The sequence below is a fragment of the Lynx canadensis genome, chromosome C1 (genome assembly GCF_007474595.2).
Source record: "Lynx canadensis isolate LIC74 chromosome C1, mLynCan4.pri.v2, whole genome shotgun sequence".
Lineage (NCBI taxonomy): Eukaryota > Metazoa > Chordata > Mammalia > Carnivora > Felidae > Lynx > Lynx canadensis.
The window spans coordinates 14,134,935-14,155,284 of record NC_044310.1 but is presented as its reverse complement, the minus strand read 5'-3'; the positions used below and the strand labels follow the sequence as shown (position 1 = coordinate 14,155,284).

The following is a 20,350-nucleotide window of genomic DNA, read 5'->3' as shown; positions in this document are numbered from 1 at the left end:
CAGTACTTGTCCACTGCACACCCCGGTGCCTTTAGTCCACACTGTCTTGGGCCTGGGGTGACAGAGTGACTTCCATCTGGAACGTTGCTGACTCAGGGCAGAGCAGGATACTCATCCGACCCCTACGCTGACTCTTAAAGATTGTACCACAAGTGATACACCTCCCTCCTGCCTACGTTTCAGTGGCTGAAGTGGGTCACGGGGCCCCTCAGTTCCACAGGGCAAGGATGTCATCTTTCTTTTTTTTTTTTTTTTTTTTTAATTTTTTTCCAACGTTTATTTATTTTTAAGACAGAGAGAGACAGAGCATGAACGGGGGAGGGGCAGAGAGAGAGGGAGACACAGAATCGGAAACAGGCTCCAGGCTCTGAGCCATCAGCCCAGAGCCCGACGCGGGGCTCGAACTCACGGACCGCGAGATCGTGACCTGGCTGAAGTCGGACGCTTAACCGACTGCGCCACCCAGGCGCCCCAAGGATGTCATCTTTCTGCGGGGAGGGCCAGTGCAGGCAGGGAGAATCAAACCTGGTGCTCCAGTACCACACCGCAGAGGTCAGAGTCAAGTTCACAGGGTCGAATTCTGATGTTAGAACCCACACTCTGTGTCGCCACCTTGCCTTCCACTTGGCTGGATGCGCACCGTTCACGCCTCATCCCACATCTGATGGCATGAATTTCAGCCATGGGAAACCAGCACCTGTGGTGTGCATGGAGATGTTTTTTTTAATGTTTATTATTTTTGACAGAGAGAGAGAGAGAGAGAAAATGCAAGTGGGGGAGGGGCGGAGAGAGAGGGAGACAGAGGATCTGAAGCAGCCTCCGCACTCACAGCACAGAGCCCGAACACTATGGGGCTCGAACTCATGAACTGTGAGATCACGTCCTGAGCTGAAGCTGGACGCTCGACCCACGGAGCCACCCAGGCGCCCCGTGCATGGAGACTTTTATCTTCCATGTTTCCGCCTCCCTGTAGTGAAGTAGCTGCAAAGGGCTGTCCTGAACACCCAGGAGGGACGTAGGACAAGAATTTATAGAGGTGAGCTGGCAGGGAACCAGAAGGCATAGCAGATCCGGAGCGCCCAGCTCGGACAATAATGATCCTGCTTCCAGGATAAGATAACCCACGTGAAATACAAAGCACAGTGGCCAGCGAGAAGGAATTCCTCAGTAAATATTAACCATTTTCCCTCTTTATCATTATCGTCTGCTATCACACCATACGTTGAGTTGCTGTCCAAACTCCACCATCAGCTCAGAGTTCGAGCTCGTGAAGACCTCACCACCTGCCCTTGGTCCCTCATCCTCCTCCTTCTTGCCCCACAGCAGCGAGGGCTGCTCGCCAGACGCCAGAGCCAGGCTCAGGGACACTCACAGCGGCCATTCTCCCGTTCGCCTGACCCCGTTCACCCCACGTGCCTCCTTTCTGCTCCACTTGATAGCTTTTAAGTGTCAAGTCTGACTGATTCTAGCTATTGCCCCAAGGCCAAGGTCTCCAACTGGCAGACCTTTCCCGAGGGAGCTGGGACCAGATGGTGGGGGGCAGGGAGGGATGGGAAGATGGCGGTGACGGAGTCTGTGATTATATTTGCTACTCATTCTGGGTCCGTCTGTTCAAAGATTTTTTTTTGTGCTGCTCTTGCTATTATTACTATTTTTTTTGTCTTTTTGTTATTCAAATTGCAACCCTGTTAGGATGGATCCGGCGGGTAAGTAGCACGTCCCACTCGCTGGGATTTCCCAGCTGGGTTGTAGAAACTTTTCAGCTTTTTAAAACCATCGATGGGCCCAGGGTGACTTTGGTACCTTGCTCTGCATGGCAGCATCGATCCCAGTCTTGGGGGCTGAGTGGGGCGGGGTGGCCTCACGGGCTCCCAGGCACAGCCAGCCCTAACGACCAACCTCTTTTCCCCCAGAACGGCTGAGGCATCCCGGAAGAAGAAGGAAAACCGGAGGAAATGGAAGCGCTATCTCCTGATAGGCCTGGCAACTGTCGGAGGCGGGACGGTGATCGGTAAGGCCAGCCCAGGCTGAGCCGGTGGCACGTGGGCCAGTGCGGAGCCAGGGACGGTGCCAGGCTCGAAGCTAGAGAGGAGAGTGTAAGGAGGGCAGCTGGGAGGTGGCCCCAGCTCGCACTAGGTGCTCTGTCAGCAGAAAGCGCATTCATTAGCGTTAGAAGCATCCATGGAAGGCACTGGGCAGCTGATGGGGGAAGAACCCAGTGGGCCACATCTTCCCATCTTCACCAACCATGGATTGTTGCAGGCGTCACCGGGGGTCTGGCTGCCCCTCTTGTTGCCGCCGGCGCTGCGACTATCATCGGCAGTGCCGGGGCAGCGGCTCTGGGCTCAGTGGCTGGCATCGCTGTCCTGACCTCGCTGTTTGGTGCGGCTGGAGCCGGCCTGACAGGTAAGGCTCCAAAGGGGTGGTGGCCTAGGGGGGATTTTCAGCCAGGGGCGCCCGGCTGTTCCAAAACATGCCCAGATTCTCACCCAAGACGGCTCCCCCTGGGACGGAGGAGGATACGGCTCTTCTCACGCTGGGTCCCAGCCCCGCCAGAGCCCATAGCAGGCTTCCCACAGACCTGCCCCAGGAGCCTGGCGTGGGTCAGAAAAGAGCTGGATGTGAGCACCTGCCCCTGTACAGATTTTCTGAGGAGGGTCTGATTGGACCTGCTGGTCTCCATCCAGGAAATTTCCAGGCAGGCCACCTCAGAAACACATGGGCTTCTTCATGTTCAGAGGCCACGAGGATACCCTGAAATTACCAGTGTCTCCTGGGTGGGTTTTCCAGATCATATGTGCCAGTAGCCCCCCAGTCACACACAGAGATTCCTGTTCCACTCCTCAGGTGGGGTCCATCCCTCCCCGTGTTGAGAATCCTCATCAGTTTGATCCGCTTTTTTGAGAGGCGTATATTACACCCATGACACGCATGGGCAGGAGAAAACACATAGAACCAACGGAGTCACAATGGACCAGCGAGTTCCAGCCCCAGCTCTGCCACTAGAGCCGGCCAGCCTTTGGAAGCCTCTGACCCTTGGCTGTAATCGGGGACAATAATGGCACCTACTTTTAACGATTTAAAAAATGAGACATGTTTCCAGGGGCAAGGCAAACAGTTGGCACTCACTGTGAGTTTGAGAGCACAGAGAGCCACTCTCACTAATCCCATCCTCATTTTTGTATCTACGTCTTTAGGATACAAGATGAAGAAGCGTGTCGGGGCCATTGAAGAGTTCACATTTCTGCCTCTGACAGAAGGCAGGCAGCTGCATATCACCATCGCCATCACAGGGTGGCTGGCGTCTGGCAAATACCGTGAGGACCGGGGCCAAAGCAAAGAAGGATGAGGGTGGGGGAGTGGAGCGGGGAGAGGTGGGTGTTGAATGACTCTGACTGCTGCTGTGGGCCAGACCCCGGCCTAGGCTCTTGCCTGTGGATGTCTCTAGAGGGTGGGGAGGGGAGCCTCATTTTGCAGAGGAGGAAACCGAGGCTCAAGGAGGTGAGATGACTTCATCCCGTGTCCATCCACCCATTCATGTATCCACCAATCTATCCACACATCCATTTTTCCACCCGCCTACCCACCCATCCATCTATCCATCTGTCAACCGTCCATCTACTTACCCACATCCATCCATCGTCCACACACCCACCCATCCATCAGCCTTCCATCCACCTACCCAACAATCCACCTACTCAACCATCTCTACCCTTCCATCCACCCATCTACTCATCCACTGATGCATCCACACACCCATCCATCCATCATTCATCCAGTTATCTGTCCATTCATCCACCCACCCATTTACCTAGCCGTCCGTCCATCATCCGTCCACCCTTCTATCCATGTATCCATCCACCTACCCATCCACCCACTCACCTATCCACTCATTCATCTCTCCACCCGCTCATCCATGTATCCACCCATCTATGCATCTATCCATGCATTTATCGATTATCTACCCATCCAACTGTCTATCAGTTCATCCAGCCAACCACCCATTCATTCATCCATCCATCCATCTATCCACCCATCCGCCCAACCATCCATCTACCCATCCATCCATTCACCCACCCATTCACCTATTAATTCCTCCATTGAGCAATATTTATAGAGTATCTTCATACCACCTGCCAGACGCTGAGCCAGGCCCTAGGAATTCAGTGGTGAGCGGCACAGTCATGGCCTCTGCTCTCGTGGAACTTACGGTCCCGGGTGGAAGAAAGACCACTGAGCAGTAATTACAGGGAAGTTCTATGGATGGCACAATAGAGGAAATGAGGAGTGTTTCTGAGGAATGAGGGAAAGGATCCTGGAGAAAGTGACTTTGGGCTAAGGACTGGGAGTTAACTGGGTAAGAAGGAGCAGGAAGTATACACTAAGTAAAGGGGCAGCAGGTACAAAGGACCACAGGATGGCTGGAACAGGGAGCTAGAAGACAGGAGTGTGGGCAGGGTCAGATCGTGCTGGAGCATGTGAGGGATGGCAAGGAGTTTGTATTTATCCTCAGAGCAAGTGGGAAAGAGCAAAGGATCGAAGCGTATGGCTTCAAGTAGAAAGGACTTTTAAGTAGGTGCGAGATCAGTACATCTTGACTGCGTGACTTCAAGCAAGTTACTTACCCTCTCTGGGCCTCAGCTGCTTCATTTGTGAAGCAGAACAAATTATCTCTGCCTTTCAAGACACTTACAAAGTTTAAATTAAACAGAGCACATGGAAGGCACCTGGTTTCTCATTGACTTTCCGCAAACATTAGTTCCCTCTGCTGCTCTAATCTGAATCTGTGTTTTGGGGGAGAGGCCAACCAGGGTGGCATCGAGGACTAACATCATGGTCCACCCACTGCCTGGCTCTCTGTTGCAAGTGCCCAGTGTGAGGCTCCGTAAACAGTTCATCACTGAGAGAGAGGGAGCAGGGTGGGCCAGGGAATCTGGAACATTCCAGCCAGACCCATGCTGACAGCCTCCTGAGTTTCCAAATCTCTGGGCTCTGAGGCTGGAAGCCACAGTCCTTCTACGTGACGCAGAAGAAAGCAAGTGAGAAAATGCCCCATCTCTGTGTGGCGGCCTTCCCAGGTGCCAGTCTCATTGGTATGTGATCACCAGGCCCCATCCGCACACAGCGGGCCTCTGGTGTCAGCTGAGCACTTCGCCCGTGCCTACCCTGAGTCAGACGTTTTACCCTCTCAATGGGAACTTGTATGCGTTACCTCCCGAGAGCCTGACATCCGCCCTCTGAGGTGGGGGCCTTTCCTGTCCTGATCTGGCAGGAGGGCAAAACCCAGGGCGGTCACGTGAGCTCAGGGGCGTGGCTAATGCAGGATTCAAACCCGTGTCTCCTGACCCACCCTTTCGTTGGATAGGATTATATGCAATAATGACCACCGCTTTGTAGGGAACAGGAACTAACCCAGGCACTAACCCAAGCATGTTGCCTGCCTCGCTCTCTTGGTCTCTCACTGCAAGCCGGGGAGGTGGGCATCAATGTCACCCCCATTTTATAGATGAGGAAACTGAGGCTCGTAAGGGCTGCTCAGGGTCCACTTGGGTAGCCAGGGACTGGGGCAGGACTCACCACTCTTCTTTCTGTCTGGCCCCACACCCCGTGTTCTGGGCCGCGGGGCGATACAGTGCTTTACATGTATCGAATGCTATTCATGCAACATCTCACGTGAGCCCCACGACACTCGGAAGTCAGAAGGTATCATCCATTCTTACAGATGTGGAAGCCGAGGCCCACAAGGGCGGCCTGGCTAGCTGCGAGCCAAGCGACCAGGAAGCTACTGAGCCGGGTGCGAGCCCAGGCCGGTGACCCGGCACGGCCTACCTTCCTCCCCATCACTCTCCCCACCGCCCCCCCTCCCCCGCCCCTGCTCTCCACCCTGAGCTGCTGCAGAGCCATGGCAGGGTCCCCGCAGAGCAGGGAGCAGCTCCAGGGTGATCCTCGTGTCCGCACGGCGCCCTTAGGTAGGGATGACACCTCTGAGTCGGGCAGGTAGCGGACGTCCAGAACCCAAAGCCTCTGGGAAGCTGATGGTGCACATTCATTCATCGTCGTATTTTCATGAGTTTTACCCTGTGCCACGTCACTGGGCTTTGAGAATCTGGTCCTTGGCAAACAGGCTGTGGGAGACGTGCGTCACACAGACGGTCACAAAAGTAAGCGTGTGACTGCAGGCCGTATGAGAACTTAAAGGCATTTGCTCCGCCAGAGGGGCCACGCAGCCTCCCTGTGGAAGAGGTGATTGAACTACAAGCTCAAGGGCAAGTAGGAGTGAAGGGAGAAAATGGTGGTTTCGGCGGGGGTGGGAGGAGAGTTCTGTTTTGGAAAGGTCACTGGGGCCACAGGCAGGAAAGCATGGGGCGGGGGGGACTGGTCAGGCATCCTCCTGGGCCCCTTTCCCTTCTCCCAGAATAGAGTGACAGCATGATGTGTGCATGTCCCTGTCTGTGCCCAGCCAGAGGGCTGGATGGCTCGGTTTCCTCAGCTATAAAATCAGGCTAATTTGGGGTTGCCTGGCTGGCTCAGTCAGTTAAGCGTCCGACTTCAGCTCGGGTCATGATCTCACGGTCTGTGAGTTCGAGCCCCACGTCAGGCTCTGTGCTGTCAGTTCAGAGCCTGGAGCCTTCTTCGGATTCTGTGCCTCCCTCTCTCTCTGCCCCTCCCCCACTCACGCTCTGTCTCTCAAAATATGAATAAACATTAAAAAAAAATTAAATCAGACTAATTGTGGCACCCTATGTCAGAGGCCGTGAGAAGGTGAAATGTGTTTCTGAAGGGCAGGGCGTAAGTGAGGCATTGATGAGGGAGGGGCTGGGAAGGAGGCAGGGGCCACATCACGGAGGGCAGAGGGCTACAGTGTCATGCAGAGAGGTGACACTATCCTAGGGGCAGAAGGAGGGCACAGAGCAAGGAAAAGGAGGGAGGCAGACAGTCGACATTATACTTCCTGCTTGACGTTGGTCACTGTGGTGGTGCTGTCCACATCTCCCCATTAACTCGTCCCTAAGTGAGAAAAACGAGGCCTGGAAGCATCGGCTGACCCAGCAAGATCGTGGCAGAGCCGGGCTCAGATACCTCTGCCCCAAGCTTCCAGACTGTTTCCCAGCCCGAGCTTGTTGAATGACCTGCCACTGGTTCACAGAGCCAGCTGCTCGTCCCCGTGTGCAGTGCACGTTCCTGTTGTATGTCCCCGGCAGCTGATGCCAGAATTTCTGCAGGGAGAGACAGAGTAGCACTTCACGTGCACGGAAGTTCGAAGACTTCATTCCTACCCACTTTATAGAAGGAGATAAATACTCATCTCCTACTGCACAGATAAGCGCAGTAAGGCTCAGGGTAGGAAAGTGGTATGCCCGGGGTCACCCAGCTACTACTGAATGCAGAATTGGGACTTGAACCCCAGCCTGCTGACTCACGAGGTGGCGCTGCACTCTGTCTGCTCTGCTAACAGCTGACGCTCATCAGCCGGGGGCGGGGGGGGGGGGGTGCTCTGTCTCTTCACAAGGGCAAGCAGTCCCCTGTCACCACCTGTCTGGGAAGGTGGGGTGGGCCATCCTCTGTCACAGACAGGAGAGACCCCCCCCCCCCACCTACCTGCGTTCTCCCCTAGGTACCTTCAGCGCCCCGTGGGCGGCCTTGGCCCGCAGCCGCGAGCAGTACTGCCTGGCTTGGGAGGCCAAGTACCTGATGGAGCTCGGCAATGCCCTGGAGACCATCCTCAGTGGTCTCGCCAACATGGTAGCCCAGGAGGCCCTGAAGTACACAGTGTTGTCTGGTAAGCACCCCCCAACCCGGCCACCACTGCCAGCAGCAGGCCCACAGCTCCCAACTCACACCAGTAGCATATCTTTGCGTGCCTGAGGCCCCCGGTGAGCCGGGCACCGTGCTGGGTCTTAGGAACACAGAGAGGTTAAGACTGCATTCCTGTCTATCAAGTTTATGGTCTCTGTGGGGAGGTGACCGGTAAACAGCCAATCACGTTGTCACACGGCGTATCAGTTAGCTATTGCTGCATGACAAGCAACCCCGAAACTCAGTAGCTTAAAACAGCAATCGTTTCTCATAATAGCTGAGAAGTCGTAAGGCTTCATTTGGCTGATCTCAGGTGGGCCTGCTCATGCGTCCGTGGGTCAGCCAAATGTCCGCCGATCTGGGCTAGCCTGGTCTGGGGCAACTAGGACAACTCAGCCCTGCTCCATTTGTCTGTCACCTCCTCCTGGGATCGGCAGGCTAGCCCACACCAGCGCTAGAAGTGCGTGAGAGCCTGGACCCAACGTACAAAACCGTTTCAAGCTTCACGTCGACTAATAGCTCATTGGCCTAAGCAACTCACATGGCCAAGGCTAGAGTGGAGCACAGGGCAGGGGCAGGGGCCCGGGCCCTGCAGAATTATAACACAAAGCGGGAGGATACAGGGTCGGGTGACAAAGTGAGGCCATCTTGGGCATCTCACTGATGACCGATGCTTGAACAGAAGGAATTTAGTCCATGAGTCAGAAATGCATGAGCGTCAGCTTTCTTCATTGCTCTAATAGCAGTTTGACAGCACTTGGAAAACTTAACAGGTTCCAAGTTCAAGACTCTGCACACATTCACTGGGGCATCCATTGGCCAGCCCACCACTTCCCGAGAAGGACCTCCCCCCACTGCTTTCATCACTGATATCCCACCTCCCCAGGCATCGTGGCTGCCCTGACCTGGCCAGCCTCACTCCTCACTGTCGCCAACGTCATCGACAACCCCTGGGGCGTGTGTCTCCATCGATCCGCAGAGGTTGGCAAGCACCTGGCCCACATCCTGCTCTCCCGGCAGCAGGTACCTGGGCTGTTGGGGGAGGTGCAGGGAAGAAGGGAAGTGTGGAAACTGACTTGTGCACAGATGTCAGCCCTAAAGACAAGCCCACATGGAGTTAGTCCAGTGGCTTTTTGGGGGTGGATGGCCTTCACTGCCCCTACAGTCCAAGTCACAAGAATATCCCAGGATGGACCAGTGAGAATTGTAGGTTGTGCATTTCTCGCAGGTAGTGAGGTAAAGACTGAATAACAGGGACATTGAGGGAAGGGACAAGGGCAGGTGTTCCCTCCTGGAAGTCTAGAGCCACCATCTGAGCAGATGTCCTGTGGTCCAAATACAGTGTAAAATGATCAGGAAGATAAACAATCAGAATACTTTTAAAATTTGAATCCAGTACTTACCAGGGAAATGAAACTGCATGCCCCCCCCCCCCCCCGTAACTTCAGAATAAACTTGAGTAAATGGAAACAGAAGTTTGGGGAAAAGTTTCAGAGATGACTGTGCAGTTAGGATTAGTTTTAGCGGCGAGAGAAAACCCCAAATAACAGTGGCTTAAGCGAGGTGGGAGTTTATTCCTCGAGGAGAAGCCTAGGAAGGCAGTCTTGCGCTAGAACACTGTGCCATGGCGAGGCAGCAAAGGGCCATCTGGCTTGTTGCTCTGCTGTAGGGGGTCTTGACCTCGTGGTACCAGATGCCAGCATCCGCCCTCCAGGTAAGCAGGAAAAAGAAAGGCCTTGTAGCCTTTCCACTGACGTCTCATTGGCCAGACCCTTGCTGTAGGACCACGCCTACTGCCGCAGAAGCTGGGGGACGCTGTCTTTATTCTGGGTGTCAGTGAACCCAGCTGAAATTCAGCTATGGGAAGGGGAGGATGGATATTGAGGGACAGCTAGCAGTTTCTGCCACAGCGGGTAAATTGCTTGAGACCCCCAGCCCCCATCTGATTTCTGTATCTGTGCGAGAAGAAATAGGGAGGTCCTGTGGCAGGTTTGGAAGTAAGGCAGAGACCAGAGTGGCCTCGGCTTAAACAAGGTAGACGTTTATCCTCTCCCGTGGAATAGCCCTGGTATCAGCATCCAGGGCAATGCGATGTGTATTCGTTTGCTCGTGGTGCTGTAACAAATTACCCCAGACATACTGGCTTAAAACAACACAAATTTATTATCTTACAGCTCTGAGGTCAGAAATCTAAAAATGGCGGGGGGGTGGGGTACCTGGGTGGCACAGTCAGTTAAGCATCCAACTCTTGATTTCGGCTCAGGTCACGGTCTCACGGTTCGTGAGTTCAAGCCCCACGTTGGGCTCTGTGCTGACAGCACAGAACCTGCTTGGGATTCTCTCCCTCCCTCTCTCTCTGTTGGGGATGGCCAGCAGCCGTTGCCACAAAGTTCCCGCAGGACGGGGATACTATTTGATCAAGGGTTTCCTGTTGTCGTAAAGGGGGGCGGGGGTGGGGAGAGGAGGGATACACATTTTGGCACAAAAACAAGGAAAAGGAATAGACTGGCAGGACCCGACTGGACCTTTTGGAGCTCCTCTGCTCCTTCCTCCTCCTTTCATGGAGAACTTGCACCCAGACACCTCAGGGAACTTTCTTCTTCTTACGAGTTGCCTTTTCCGCGAGTTCTTTAGTCAGAAGATTCCCCTTCATGTCGAACTTACTGCCTGATTTCATGTCCCACCTTTCTATCCAGAAACAGAACAATTATCCCTCACCTGTCTCTGCCTCTTTACCCGTCATCACCCCTGGGGGTACCTTCCACCTCCTCTTCCTGGCTCCAGAAGGGCCCCGCTATCCTGCAGTCATTTGCCACCTGATAGTTGAGTCCTGTCCCCTGGGGGAGAAGAGACAGTGGCTGGATGATGGTTGGAGATGAAAGGGAATTAACCCAGCCAGAGGCTGCCTGCAGTTCCACAGCAGGTGCACTCCTGCATGAATGAGGGCCCTGCCCGTCCTGATTAAGAAGACATCAGAGCTCTGGGGGTGCCTGGGTGGTTCATTCAGTTGAGCGTCCGACTCTTGATTTCGGCTCAGGTCATGATCTCAGGGTCAGGGGACCAAGCCCTGCATCAGAGATTCCTTCTCTCCCTCGGCCCCTCTCCCCCACGCTCTCTCAAATAAGATTAGTTAATTAATTAAGACATCAGAGCTCCAGGACAGGAATAGCACATGCATGATTCATTCAGCGTGAGGCGGGCACCGAGGGGTGTGCAGGGGGCCGTCCTTGTCAGGGCTGATGCTTTGCCGGAACTGGCTGTGCATCCCCCAGACACCTGTGTCCTGTCTCCCCACAGGGCCGGCGACCTGTCACCTTGATTGGCTTCAGCCTGGGAGCCAGAGTCATCTACTTCTGTCTGCAAGAGATGGCTCAGGAGAAAGGTGAGTCTGGCTTGTCACGGATGAAAACCCTTCCCCAGCTCATCCCCCAGGCAGGAGGTTCTGGGCCAGGGGTCACGAGCCTTGTGAATGTGTTCCCAGTTCTTGGTGATAGTCGTTAAAAGTTAAAAGTAGTTTGACAATAGACAAAACGGCGAAGTCGTTTGGAAAATGGTTTGTTTTTTCTCTGTACGCAAATTCGAGTGGATGCGAGACGGTCCTACGATAACGGCATTGCCCTGGCGTTCTCATGTGCGTTCTTGAGTGGGAGCGAAGGGAGCCAGACGAGAAGTCTGAAATCGAGGCATCGGCAGGGTCACATTCCCTCGGAGGTTCTAGGGGATGATCCTTCTTTGTCGCTTCCGGCCTCTGGTGTGGCTGGCAGCCCTTGGCCCTTCCTGGCTTGTAGATGCGTCCCTGCCTTCTCTGCCTGAATCCTTACATCTTCTCCTTCCTATCTTCTCTTCCCTTCTCTTCTCTTCTCTTCTCTTCTCTTCTCTTCTCTTCTCTTCTCTTCTCTTCTCAGGACAGTCTCATTGGATTTAGGGCCCACCCCCCCCCAAAGCCAGCATGATCTCATCTCAGGATCCTGAACTTAATTACGTTTGCATAATTCGATTACATCTGAAGACGCCTTTTCCAAAGACGTTGTCATTCACGGGTGCCAGGTGGATGTATCTTTGGGAGCTAGCCTCCACAGACACCTTTGGGTGTGTGTCGTGCCGTCCAGGGACATACTTGGAGTGCTGAGGCAGTGGAAAGCTTGAGTGCCATTGCTCCGGGCCTTGGGTGGGTGAGGTCTCCAGGACAGAGTGCTGGTTTGGGATAGCCCGTAGGGGATGGCTGGGGGAGTTGGGTGCAGAGCCCGGGGCGCTCGGAGTGGTCCACGGTCTGCGGGGCCCAGACTTAATGTCTCCTGGGGGAACACAGCAGCAGTAGGACCCTGGAGCAGGAGGAGGCGCTGAGACGGTGACTCCTTGGCCTGGGAGCAGAGGGTGGCTGACAGGGAGGGCCAGAGTTCCGCCCAGCGGTCTCACTGGGGGCTGCCTCGAATGTCTCTCTGGGCGTCAGCTCCCCGACTTCGAACGTGGAGTTCTCCTGCTCAGCCGCGTGCTTGTTCTGAGGTGCCCCGCTTATCGTACAGTATTTCTGCAAATGGCAAAACCCACGGTTGACCAGATTCAGCTCAAGGTATGTCGCTTTGCAGCTTCTGATCTTCAGAGCTGCTGCCGGCCTGAGGCCAGCCCCGAAGGAGGCCCCTGGCCGCTCCCCGGCCGGCCCGTGTGTGTGAACGGATTGCTGGCCGGTTGCCAGCAAGCAGGGAGGGGCAGGAATGCCCGCCGCTGGCCGGACCTGAGGGAGCCGGACGTGTCTGGTTGACCCGGGTTATTTGAAGTGCTGGCAGCCCCGGAGGGCCTGGGAGAGACCCTGGAGCTGAGGGGCATGACTCATTCCTGCTTCTCTTTTGCTAAAATGGTCCCCCACCTTGGACTGAGGACCAGAGCTATTTTCCCGGTTACACGGGCAAGGTGGATGTGCCGTCCTTGGCATTTACCGTGGAAGGGCCAAGCCCCTGTGTGTCAGGCCTGCAGATGAGCCTCGTGTCTTCTCTGTCATTTTGGAGGACCCCCCCACCCCACTCCCCTGTAGCTTTCAGCAGCCCCCGCCCCCCCCATCACCCGGTGTTGTCTGCATCACTAAGCAATGAGGAGGTAGCTCTGTCCTATTTCCAGGAGCTTTGGGTAACCTGGGGCCACCATGCAGAAGGGCCTGGGGAGCCAGCTCGGAGCTGCGTTCACCAGGAAAATCCAGGCTGGGGTCAGAGTTCAGGCAAAAACCACGGAGGAAGCAGGGCTGAATCTGGGGCTCCGGTGAACGTGAGTTTCCACTTACACCGTGGAGAACATTGTACTTTTCCTTTCTGTATAAATTCTTCCCCTACCCAGGCATCACCAGAGCAGAATGAGTCAAAAAGACATCCCTTACCTGCCTTTCCTGCTCTACCTGGTACAAATAATCCACCTGGGGGGCTCCTGGGGGGCTCAGTCAGTTAAACATCTGACTCTTGATCACAGCTCAGGTCATGATCTCACGGGTGTGGATTGAGCCCCCCATTGGGCTCTGCACTGAGCATGGAGCCTGCTTAAGATTCTCTCCCCTGGGGCGTCCAGGTGGCTCAGTCGGTTGAGCATCCGACTTCAGCTCAGGCCATGATCTCCCGGTCCGTGAGTTCGAGCCCCGTGTCGGGCTCTGTGCTGACAGCTCAGAGCCTGGCTCCCGCTTCCAATTCTGTGTCTCCCCCTCTCTCTGCCCCTCCACCACTCGTGCTCTGTCTCTCTCAAAAACTAAATAAACATAAAAATAATTTTTAAAAAATTTTTTTTAAAGATTCTCTCTCCCTCTCTCTGCTCCTCTCCCCCACTTTCTCTCTCTCTCAAAATAAATAAATAAGCATTTAAAAATATAATAATCTACCTGGGACCTTCTGGCCTGCTAGGAAGAACCCCCTGGAGACCTTCTATGTCTCCCCGTCCTCAGCTCTTCACCTCTTGCAGTAAAGGGCTTCGTTGGCATACAGCGACACCGTCGACTCCTGCGTAATGCCATATTCTGTATTCCTGCAGCGTTGTGCAAATGACAGAATCTCTCACGAAAATTGGGGGGATGGCATTTCTCATGCAGGACACAGGACCTTCGTTACAAATGTGTGGGTCATAGAGAGGCAGGATGGGCGTAGCAGTCAGCTTTTGCTGTAGCGATGCTGCATAACAAGCCACCCTCTAAACTCCGAGGGCAACGACACCAAATGTTTTCCTGCTCAGGATCTGTGGGTTGGCTGTGGTTCGGCTGCTCTAGAACAGGCTCTGTTTCTGGCTGCGGGTTGGACAGGCTTGGCCCCAGGCTGTGGGCTGGGCCCACATCCGCTCCATGTGCATTTGTCCCGTTGAGGCTGAAGGGGAGCAGCCACCCAGGGCGTGTTCCTCCTTACAGTAGATCGCTAGAGCTCCGGATCCAAGGCCAGCCACATGTGCACATTTGGGATCTCTTTTCGTGCCGTGTTTGCTAACATTCTGTGTCCGCTGTTTATTGCTGCAAACAACCTCTCTAAATGTAGTGGCTTAACACAGCAATAACTGGATAATTCTCACACTTCTGTGGGTTGACCAGGAAGTTCCTCTCCTCTTTGCACCTGGGCTCACTCGTGCAGCTGCAGGCGCAGCTGGAAGGCTTGGAACGTCCAGGCCGACCTCACCCACTGACTGGCCGCGGGTGCTGGCGGTCACCCGGCATGCCTCAGTCCCTCCTGGCGGACTGCGCATCCTCCCGTAGGCTCACCTGACGTCCTTACGTGGTGTTCTCCGGGCTGTGTCTCGAGGGGCGAGGGTGAAAGCTCCTCCATCAGTAATAACAGCACTCGTAGTGACTGCCTCGTAGTGCGCTCCCCTAACACGCTCCGTGTTTCCGTCTGCTGGCCGCGGTTTTGACGCTCTTCACGTCTCTTATCTCACGTGATCCTCCATAGCAGCCCCGTCAGGTCGATGCCGTTACGGTACCCATTTGGCAGATGAACAAACTGAAATACGGACCTCAGGTAACGTGCCCGAACCACACAGCCAGCTCATGGCAGAGCAGGCGGTCCAGCCACGGGTTGTGTGACCTCGACCCCAAAGCCAGACCACCTCTCCAGGCCACCATTCCGTTCTTAGCCGAGCATCTTTCCCAGCACTGGCGTCACCGTTAACAACGGCCCGTCGACTCCTCTGTCCTGCCGGTCCGATAGTCACTGTGAGCTAGGAGCGCATAGCACAACTCCCTGGGCAATTCTTTCCCCAAAGTATACGTGCCGGGGCCCTACACGGCGGGGGTCAGTCACCCCCTGTGGTGGAAGCCGGTCCCCTGGCCAGGAACCATAGTGCAGGCGGGGGCAGGGCATGCCGCTTCCTCGTCTTCCTCGTCACTGCGTCCCGAGCCTGTGGCCAGCCTACGTCTGGCACGTAAAGGGACACGTGACAAGTGGACCAAGCGAAGGAATGAGCCCCACCATGGGTCAGGGGCGGGGGTCTGCGTGCCGGCCTCCCCCGCCTTGCGGGGAAGAACCGTGTCGCGCTCAACTCTGCACTGCCAGGGCCGACTGTGGACGCTCACAGATTTCTGCAGGAAAAAGGGAGGCCTTTTTATGCTGGCACCAAGGAGTCGTCCACGTTCTCTTTAGAAAACCTCTGCATTTTAAAAGAAGAAGCGAGGGTCGCCTGGGTGGCTCGGTCGGTTGAGCGTCCCACTTCAGCTCAGGTCGTGATCTCGCGGTCCGTGAGTTCGAGCCCCGCGTCGGGCTCTGTGCTGACGGCTCGGGGCCTGGAGCCTGCTTCCGATTCCATGTCTCCCTCTCTCTCTGACCCTCCCCCACAGGCACTCTGTCTCTCTCTGCCTCTCAAAAATAAAACTAATAAAATAAAATAAAATAATAATAATAAAAAAAAAAGCGGGAGCCACTAGGATGGGAAGCCCTCTGAGTAACGAGAGTTCGGGAGGAATCAGAACAGAAACCCGTCGGTCCAAAGTGCACCTGGTCTGATCTCGCCTCTGCTCAGAAGGGAGAACTCACGGCCAGAAGACTCTGAACAAGCCTTCATTCTTTTTTCTTTCTTTCTTTCTTTCTTTTTTTTTTTTTTTTTTTGAGAGAGACAGAGACAGCGTGAGCGGGGGAGAGGCAGAGAGAGAAACAGAGAATCCCAAGCAGGCTCCATGCCGTCAGCACAGAACCCAACACAGGGCTTGAACTCACGAACCGTGAGATCACGACCTGAGCTGAAACCAAGAGTCAGATACTTAACGGACTGAGCCACCCAGGTGCCCCATGAACAAGTCTTCATTCTTGGTAGTTCTGATAGTTTCCCCCTCAGGTGGCTAACGTCCTGTCCCATCCTGTGTCTGGAGGGGGGGGGGTGAGAGAGCTCTGGGAACCCTCTGCCTTGACCCCGGTCCCGAACACTCCGGCAGGTCCGTCCCTTGGTTAGTCTTGGCTGATTCCCAACCTAGGCCCGGCTGGCTCCCGTGCCAGGGGTGTGCAGGTCACACTCAGTTTAACCCACTGCACCCCCTTGGCCTTCTCGGTGACTCCACATAGAGGGGCGCTTGCCAAAGCTAGGCCTCCGAGCCATTTACACCACCCCACCCCCACCCCACCCGTTTCCCTTTCTCTTTCTGGAGGGTGAGGGAACTCCTGATGGCTCCCACAAATGGGAAGTTGAACACAAAACATACCAACCTGCAAAAGGGAGCTGAAAGGTCCTGAATCCCGAGAGCGTGACGCCCCCCGGCCAGCAGCCCCTGGGGGGAGTGGGGGTCAGGGGGCCCAGGGCTGGGACTCCAGCAGCGCCTTGCAGGCCACAGTTCTTTAACCCACACCAGAAAGTAAAACACACGAAAACACGGACACACACGCGCCCACAAAAGTACGCTCGCACACGTGCATGGTTATGCGTCTGCCCTCCACTCAGGCCCTCAAATTCCTCCTGCACCTGCTCACTTAGCAGCATCCCAGCAAGCCTCTGGCCTTCCAGGGCTCCACAACCCGCCATCCGGTCCCCGCCGGTTCCCGCAGGCCTGGCACAGCAGGAGCTGCGGTGGGTGGTCATGAGATGGGGGGGGAGGGGGGGTGCAGCTGAGAAGCTGCACGGGCTTAGGGGCTGCACGCATACGCGCTCCGCAGTCAGGGCGTCTGGTTGGAACCCCAGACCCACCACGCTGCAAGCCACCTAGCAACCTCTCTCAGCTGCCCTGGCTCGTGCGAAACACGGCAGAAAAGGACAGTTGCTCATCGAGGTGCTTGCGGGGATTAAGCGTGAGAGTATGCCTAAAGGCCAGCATGTATGCACCCCGTGACACTCACTGAACATTTCTGTTATGCGAGGGACTGTCTTAAGCTTTATGAAAGGGAGCCGGCACTTTGTATCAGGGCACCCCACGCACGTGGTGCCTGGAAAATGGACCCGGTGAAGAAACCGTGACCTCGCCCCTGCACCCACCTTCTCCCGGCTTCCTCCACGGATGGCCCCTTCCAACCCCGGCCTTGTGTTATTGACGGGGGGGGGAATCTTCGAGTCCGCAGCTGGCTGTGATTGTGAATGAGTTAGTCACCCTTTTCCTGGAGCTGAGGCCTCACATCTAGTTCATTCCAGCTCAGCTGTCTGGTTTCACGCAGCCCTGCTTAACACCCAGTTAATCTGTGCACGAAGGAGACCCTCTCCTAATTGCAGGAAAGCTGTCATTATCTGAGTTAGGGGATGTAAAAAAGGAACTGCTGTAACTCGTCCGAATCCACTAATTGTTTTCTGCAGTCCCTTGGTGCCCAGTAATGAAATGTAGCAATAAATCCCAGAGTCACTTCCGCCAGCCTCCCCCTCCCCACTGCCTCCTAGCTGCCACTCATTGTCCCTTCCCTCGCCCCCAAGAAAAGCTGCTTGTAGAATTAACCATTTTCACAGCGTTATCTCCTCTCTTGGGTGATGTTGCAAACAGCAGGGGGTTACTGCTTGGGGGACATGCCAGTGTTCACAAGGTGCCCCTCCCAGCCGCACCTGCCCTTGTCTTAGGCTCAGCATCCTTTCAAAGAGGCACCTACGGGGCGCCTGGGTGGCGCAGTCGGTTAAGCGTCCGACTTCAGCCAGGTCACGATCTCGCGGTCTGGGAGTTCGAGCCCCGCGTCAGGCTCTGGGCTGATAGCTCGGAGCCTGGAGCCTGTTTCCGATTCTGTGTCTCCCTCTCTCTCTGCCCCTCCCCCGTTCATGCTCTGTCTCTCTCTGTCCCAAAATAAATAAACGTTTAAAAAAAAAAAAAAACAAAAACAAAGAGGCACCTAGGCTACAAGCCCATCGAGGGCAGGGACTGCGTCTGACTAACCTCTGTGCTGCCTGCACCTGGGATGAAGCCCACAGAGAGTGCATGCTGTTTAAGCGAATTGAACTTCAAGTGTAGAGTTATAAGCCTTCACACTGTATCAGTCAGGATAGGTTAGGTTATGCCACAGTGACAAACATTCCCAAATCTTAGAGGCGAAACACAACAAAGGTTCCCTTCTCACCCCTGCTCTCTGTCCACTGTGGGCGGGCAGGGGCTCCAATCCTCGTCGTCGCTCAGAGACCCAGGCCGATGTTGTCATTCCTGTATATTCTCGATGGGGGCCTCGTGGTTCCGTAAAAGGAACTCTAAGTATCTTGCCCTAGAACCAAGGTCTTGAAACCTTTCTCTGACTCCAGAACTTTTATTTACATTAGTATCTGGGGCCCCTTCTGGTTGGATATATTCACTCAAAGCAGTAGCTCACCTCAGACCTGCTAAACAGAACTACTTTAAATTCAGTTCGCTCCAAAAACAAAAATAAAGAAGAAAAGAAAAGAAATTTGCTCCACCTGTCCACGCGCATTAAGCACCTGCTGTGTGCCAGGCACTGTGCTGGGCTTTGGGGGAGGTGGCAGTGAGGAAGCCAGTACAGCCCCTCCCTGCCCACGGAGCAAAGAGCCCAGTCTGTTGAAAGAACCTGCCATCTGAGACAGGAGGTGGGGCCTTGCAGAATGGCCACGGAGGTTGCCGATGAAGTGTGTCAGTCACCTGAAAGGCACCTGGCACAGAGTAGCCTGGTGGGGGCTGACATCCTTAACCTGAGTGTCCCGCCCTCACGGGGAGACCACCATGTCCTGTAAGGAGTTGGCTTAGAACGTGGAAGGAAACACAGCCCCCCGGGACGCAGTCGGATGCTTAGCGAGACTTCCAGGGCTGCTCTGCTCCTCCCGGGGCTCCAGGCAGGTGGCTCGGAGTTCGCAGCGGTGCGTGGGGGCTGGACCATGCTCTGCCCATGCAGCTTTCTCCATCTGTCATTCGGATTCTCAGAGCAGCCTGGCGGCGTATTCAGCGGGAAGGACTGACTCCCGCCTTGGGAATCCCTTGTCTTCTGGATGAGCGTTTTGAACGCGTCGTGTGGCCAAGGAAGCTCGTCGTCTTCAGACAGAAATAGACAGACCCAGATTGCGCCGGGGTGTGCTGATGGCTGCTCCCTGTTTGACTCACTCCAGTCATCATCTTCTCTTCATCCTCGCCTCGCTAGCTAACAGACATTGGCACTTCCTCTATGCCCACCACAGCTACATATTGTACGTACCGTATTTAATCCTCAGCGATAATCCTATGAGGTTCTAATTAACCCCGTTGTACAGATGAGGAGACCAAGCCTTACAGAGGTGAAGCGACTGGGCCACGGTGAAAGGGCTGCTAATGGTGCCGCTGGAACTTGCATCCACAGTGGCCGACCCGTGCTCACGTTCATGATTTTGGTCGCTAACCCTGACAGCAACCTGAGATCAAGATGATTCTCTCCATTTTGCGGGAAGGCTCAGTGTGAGGCAAAGCCACGTTTCCAGGTGCATCCAATAGGGTTTTTTGGTTGCAAGGCCTTGGATTCCCATCAGCTGCCCTTCCCTCAGAGCTCCCCCGTGCCCGGGAAAGACAACTGTAAGTTCAGGGCGGCTCCTGTCTGTTTGGGTCAGAGCATCCCGTGCTTTACAGCCGTTCGTGCTGCCCAGAAGGCTCTCCGCCTTCCCCCAGCCCCAGGCATGGCGCCAGCTCAGACACCTCCTTCAAGATGTGGCTCAGAGATCCCCTCCCCCGTACTCCTCGTGGAGGGAGAAGTCTCAGACTCGGAGGCAGTTAGGAAGGAAAAGGTGTTTCTTGCAAAAAGGTGTAAACTAGCCAGACTTCAGAAGGCCAGGCTTGTCAAATTACACACACACACACACACACACACACACACACACACTCACACTCCTGAGTCCCAGGGTTACCCCGTGTTTATCACACGGTGGGAAAACTGCCATGTTCTCATGAGATTATGGAAGCCACACGGGGTGTCAGGATCTTCGGCCATCCGTGTTCCAGATGCTGCGAACAGAGCTATTCTCATGGAGTCAGCAGCTTGCGGGAGGTGCTCGTTCATTTGGGGAACTAGATGTGACAAGGGGGCCCTCCTGTTTCTGCTTTCTCTCAGAGGATAAAGCCGGCGTTTGCTTGTCTTTGGGGTTTGGGCCACAACAGGGTGGGACGTCCGTGCTTCGGCCTAATGGCACAGTTTTATTAACTGATCCTCACAGCTTCCTCACGAGGCGGTATTCCTGGTCCCATTTT

The 20,350-nt window shown here is 55.0% G+C and overlaps 1 protein-coding gene across 16 annotated transcripts in view; it reads left to right on the top strand.

Annotated features, from left to right (window-relative positions):
- TMCO4 (transmembrane and coiled-coil domains 4) overlaps positions 1-20,350 on the top strand; it is a 93,261-nt gene that overhangs the window by 40,626 nt on the left and 32,285 nt on the right. For 13 of the 16 annotated variants that reach the window (XM_032594204.1, XM_030325913.1, XM_030325915.1 and 10 more), the window contains 6 exons: positions 1,914-2,011; positions 2,263-2,406; positions 3,198-3,317; positions 7,616-7,780; positions 8,684-8,820; positions 11,095-11,179. In XM_032594204.1, the coding sequence (XP_032450095.1) occupies positions 1,914-2,011; positions 2,263-2,406; positions 3,198-3,317; positions 7,616-7,780; positions 8,684-8,820; positions 11,095-11,179 (749 nt within the window). Of the gene's footprint in view, positions 1-1,913; positions 2,012-2,262; positions 2,407-3,197; positions 3,318-7,615; positions 7,781-8,683; positions 8,821-11,094; positions 11,180-19,063; positions 20,349-20,350 lie in introns of those variants that run through there. The other 3 variants (XR_003970926.1, XR_003970925.1, XM_032594205.1) reach the window with 2 other exon arrangements.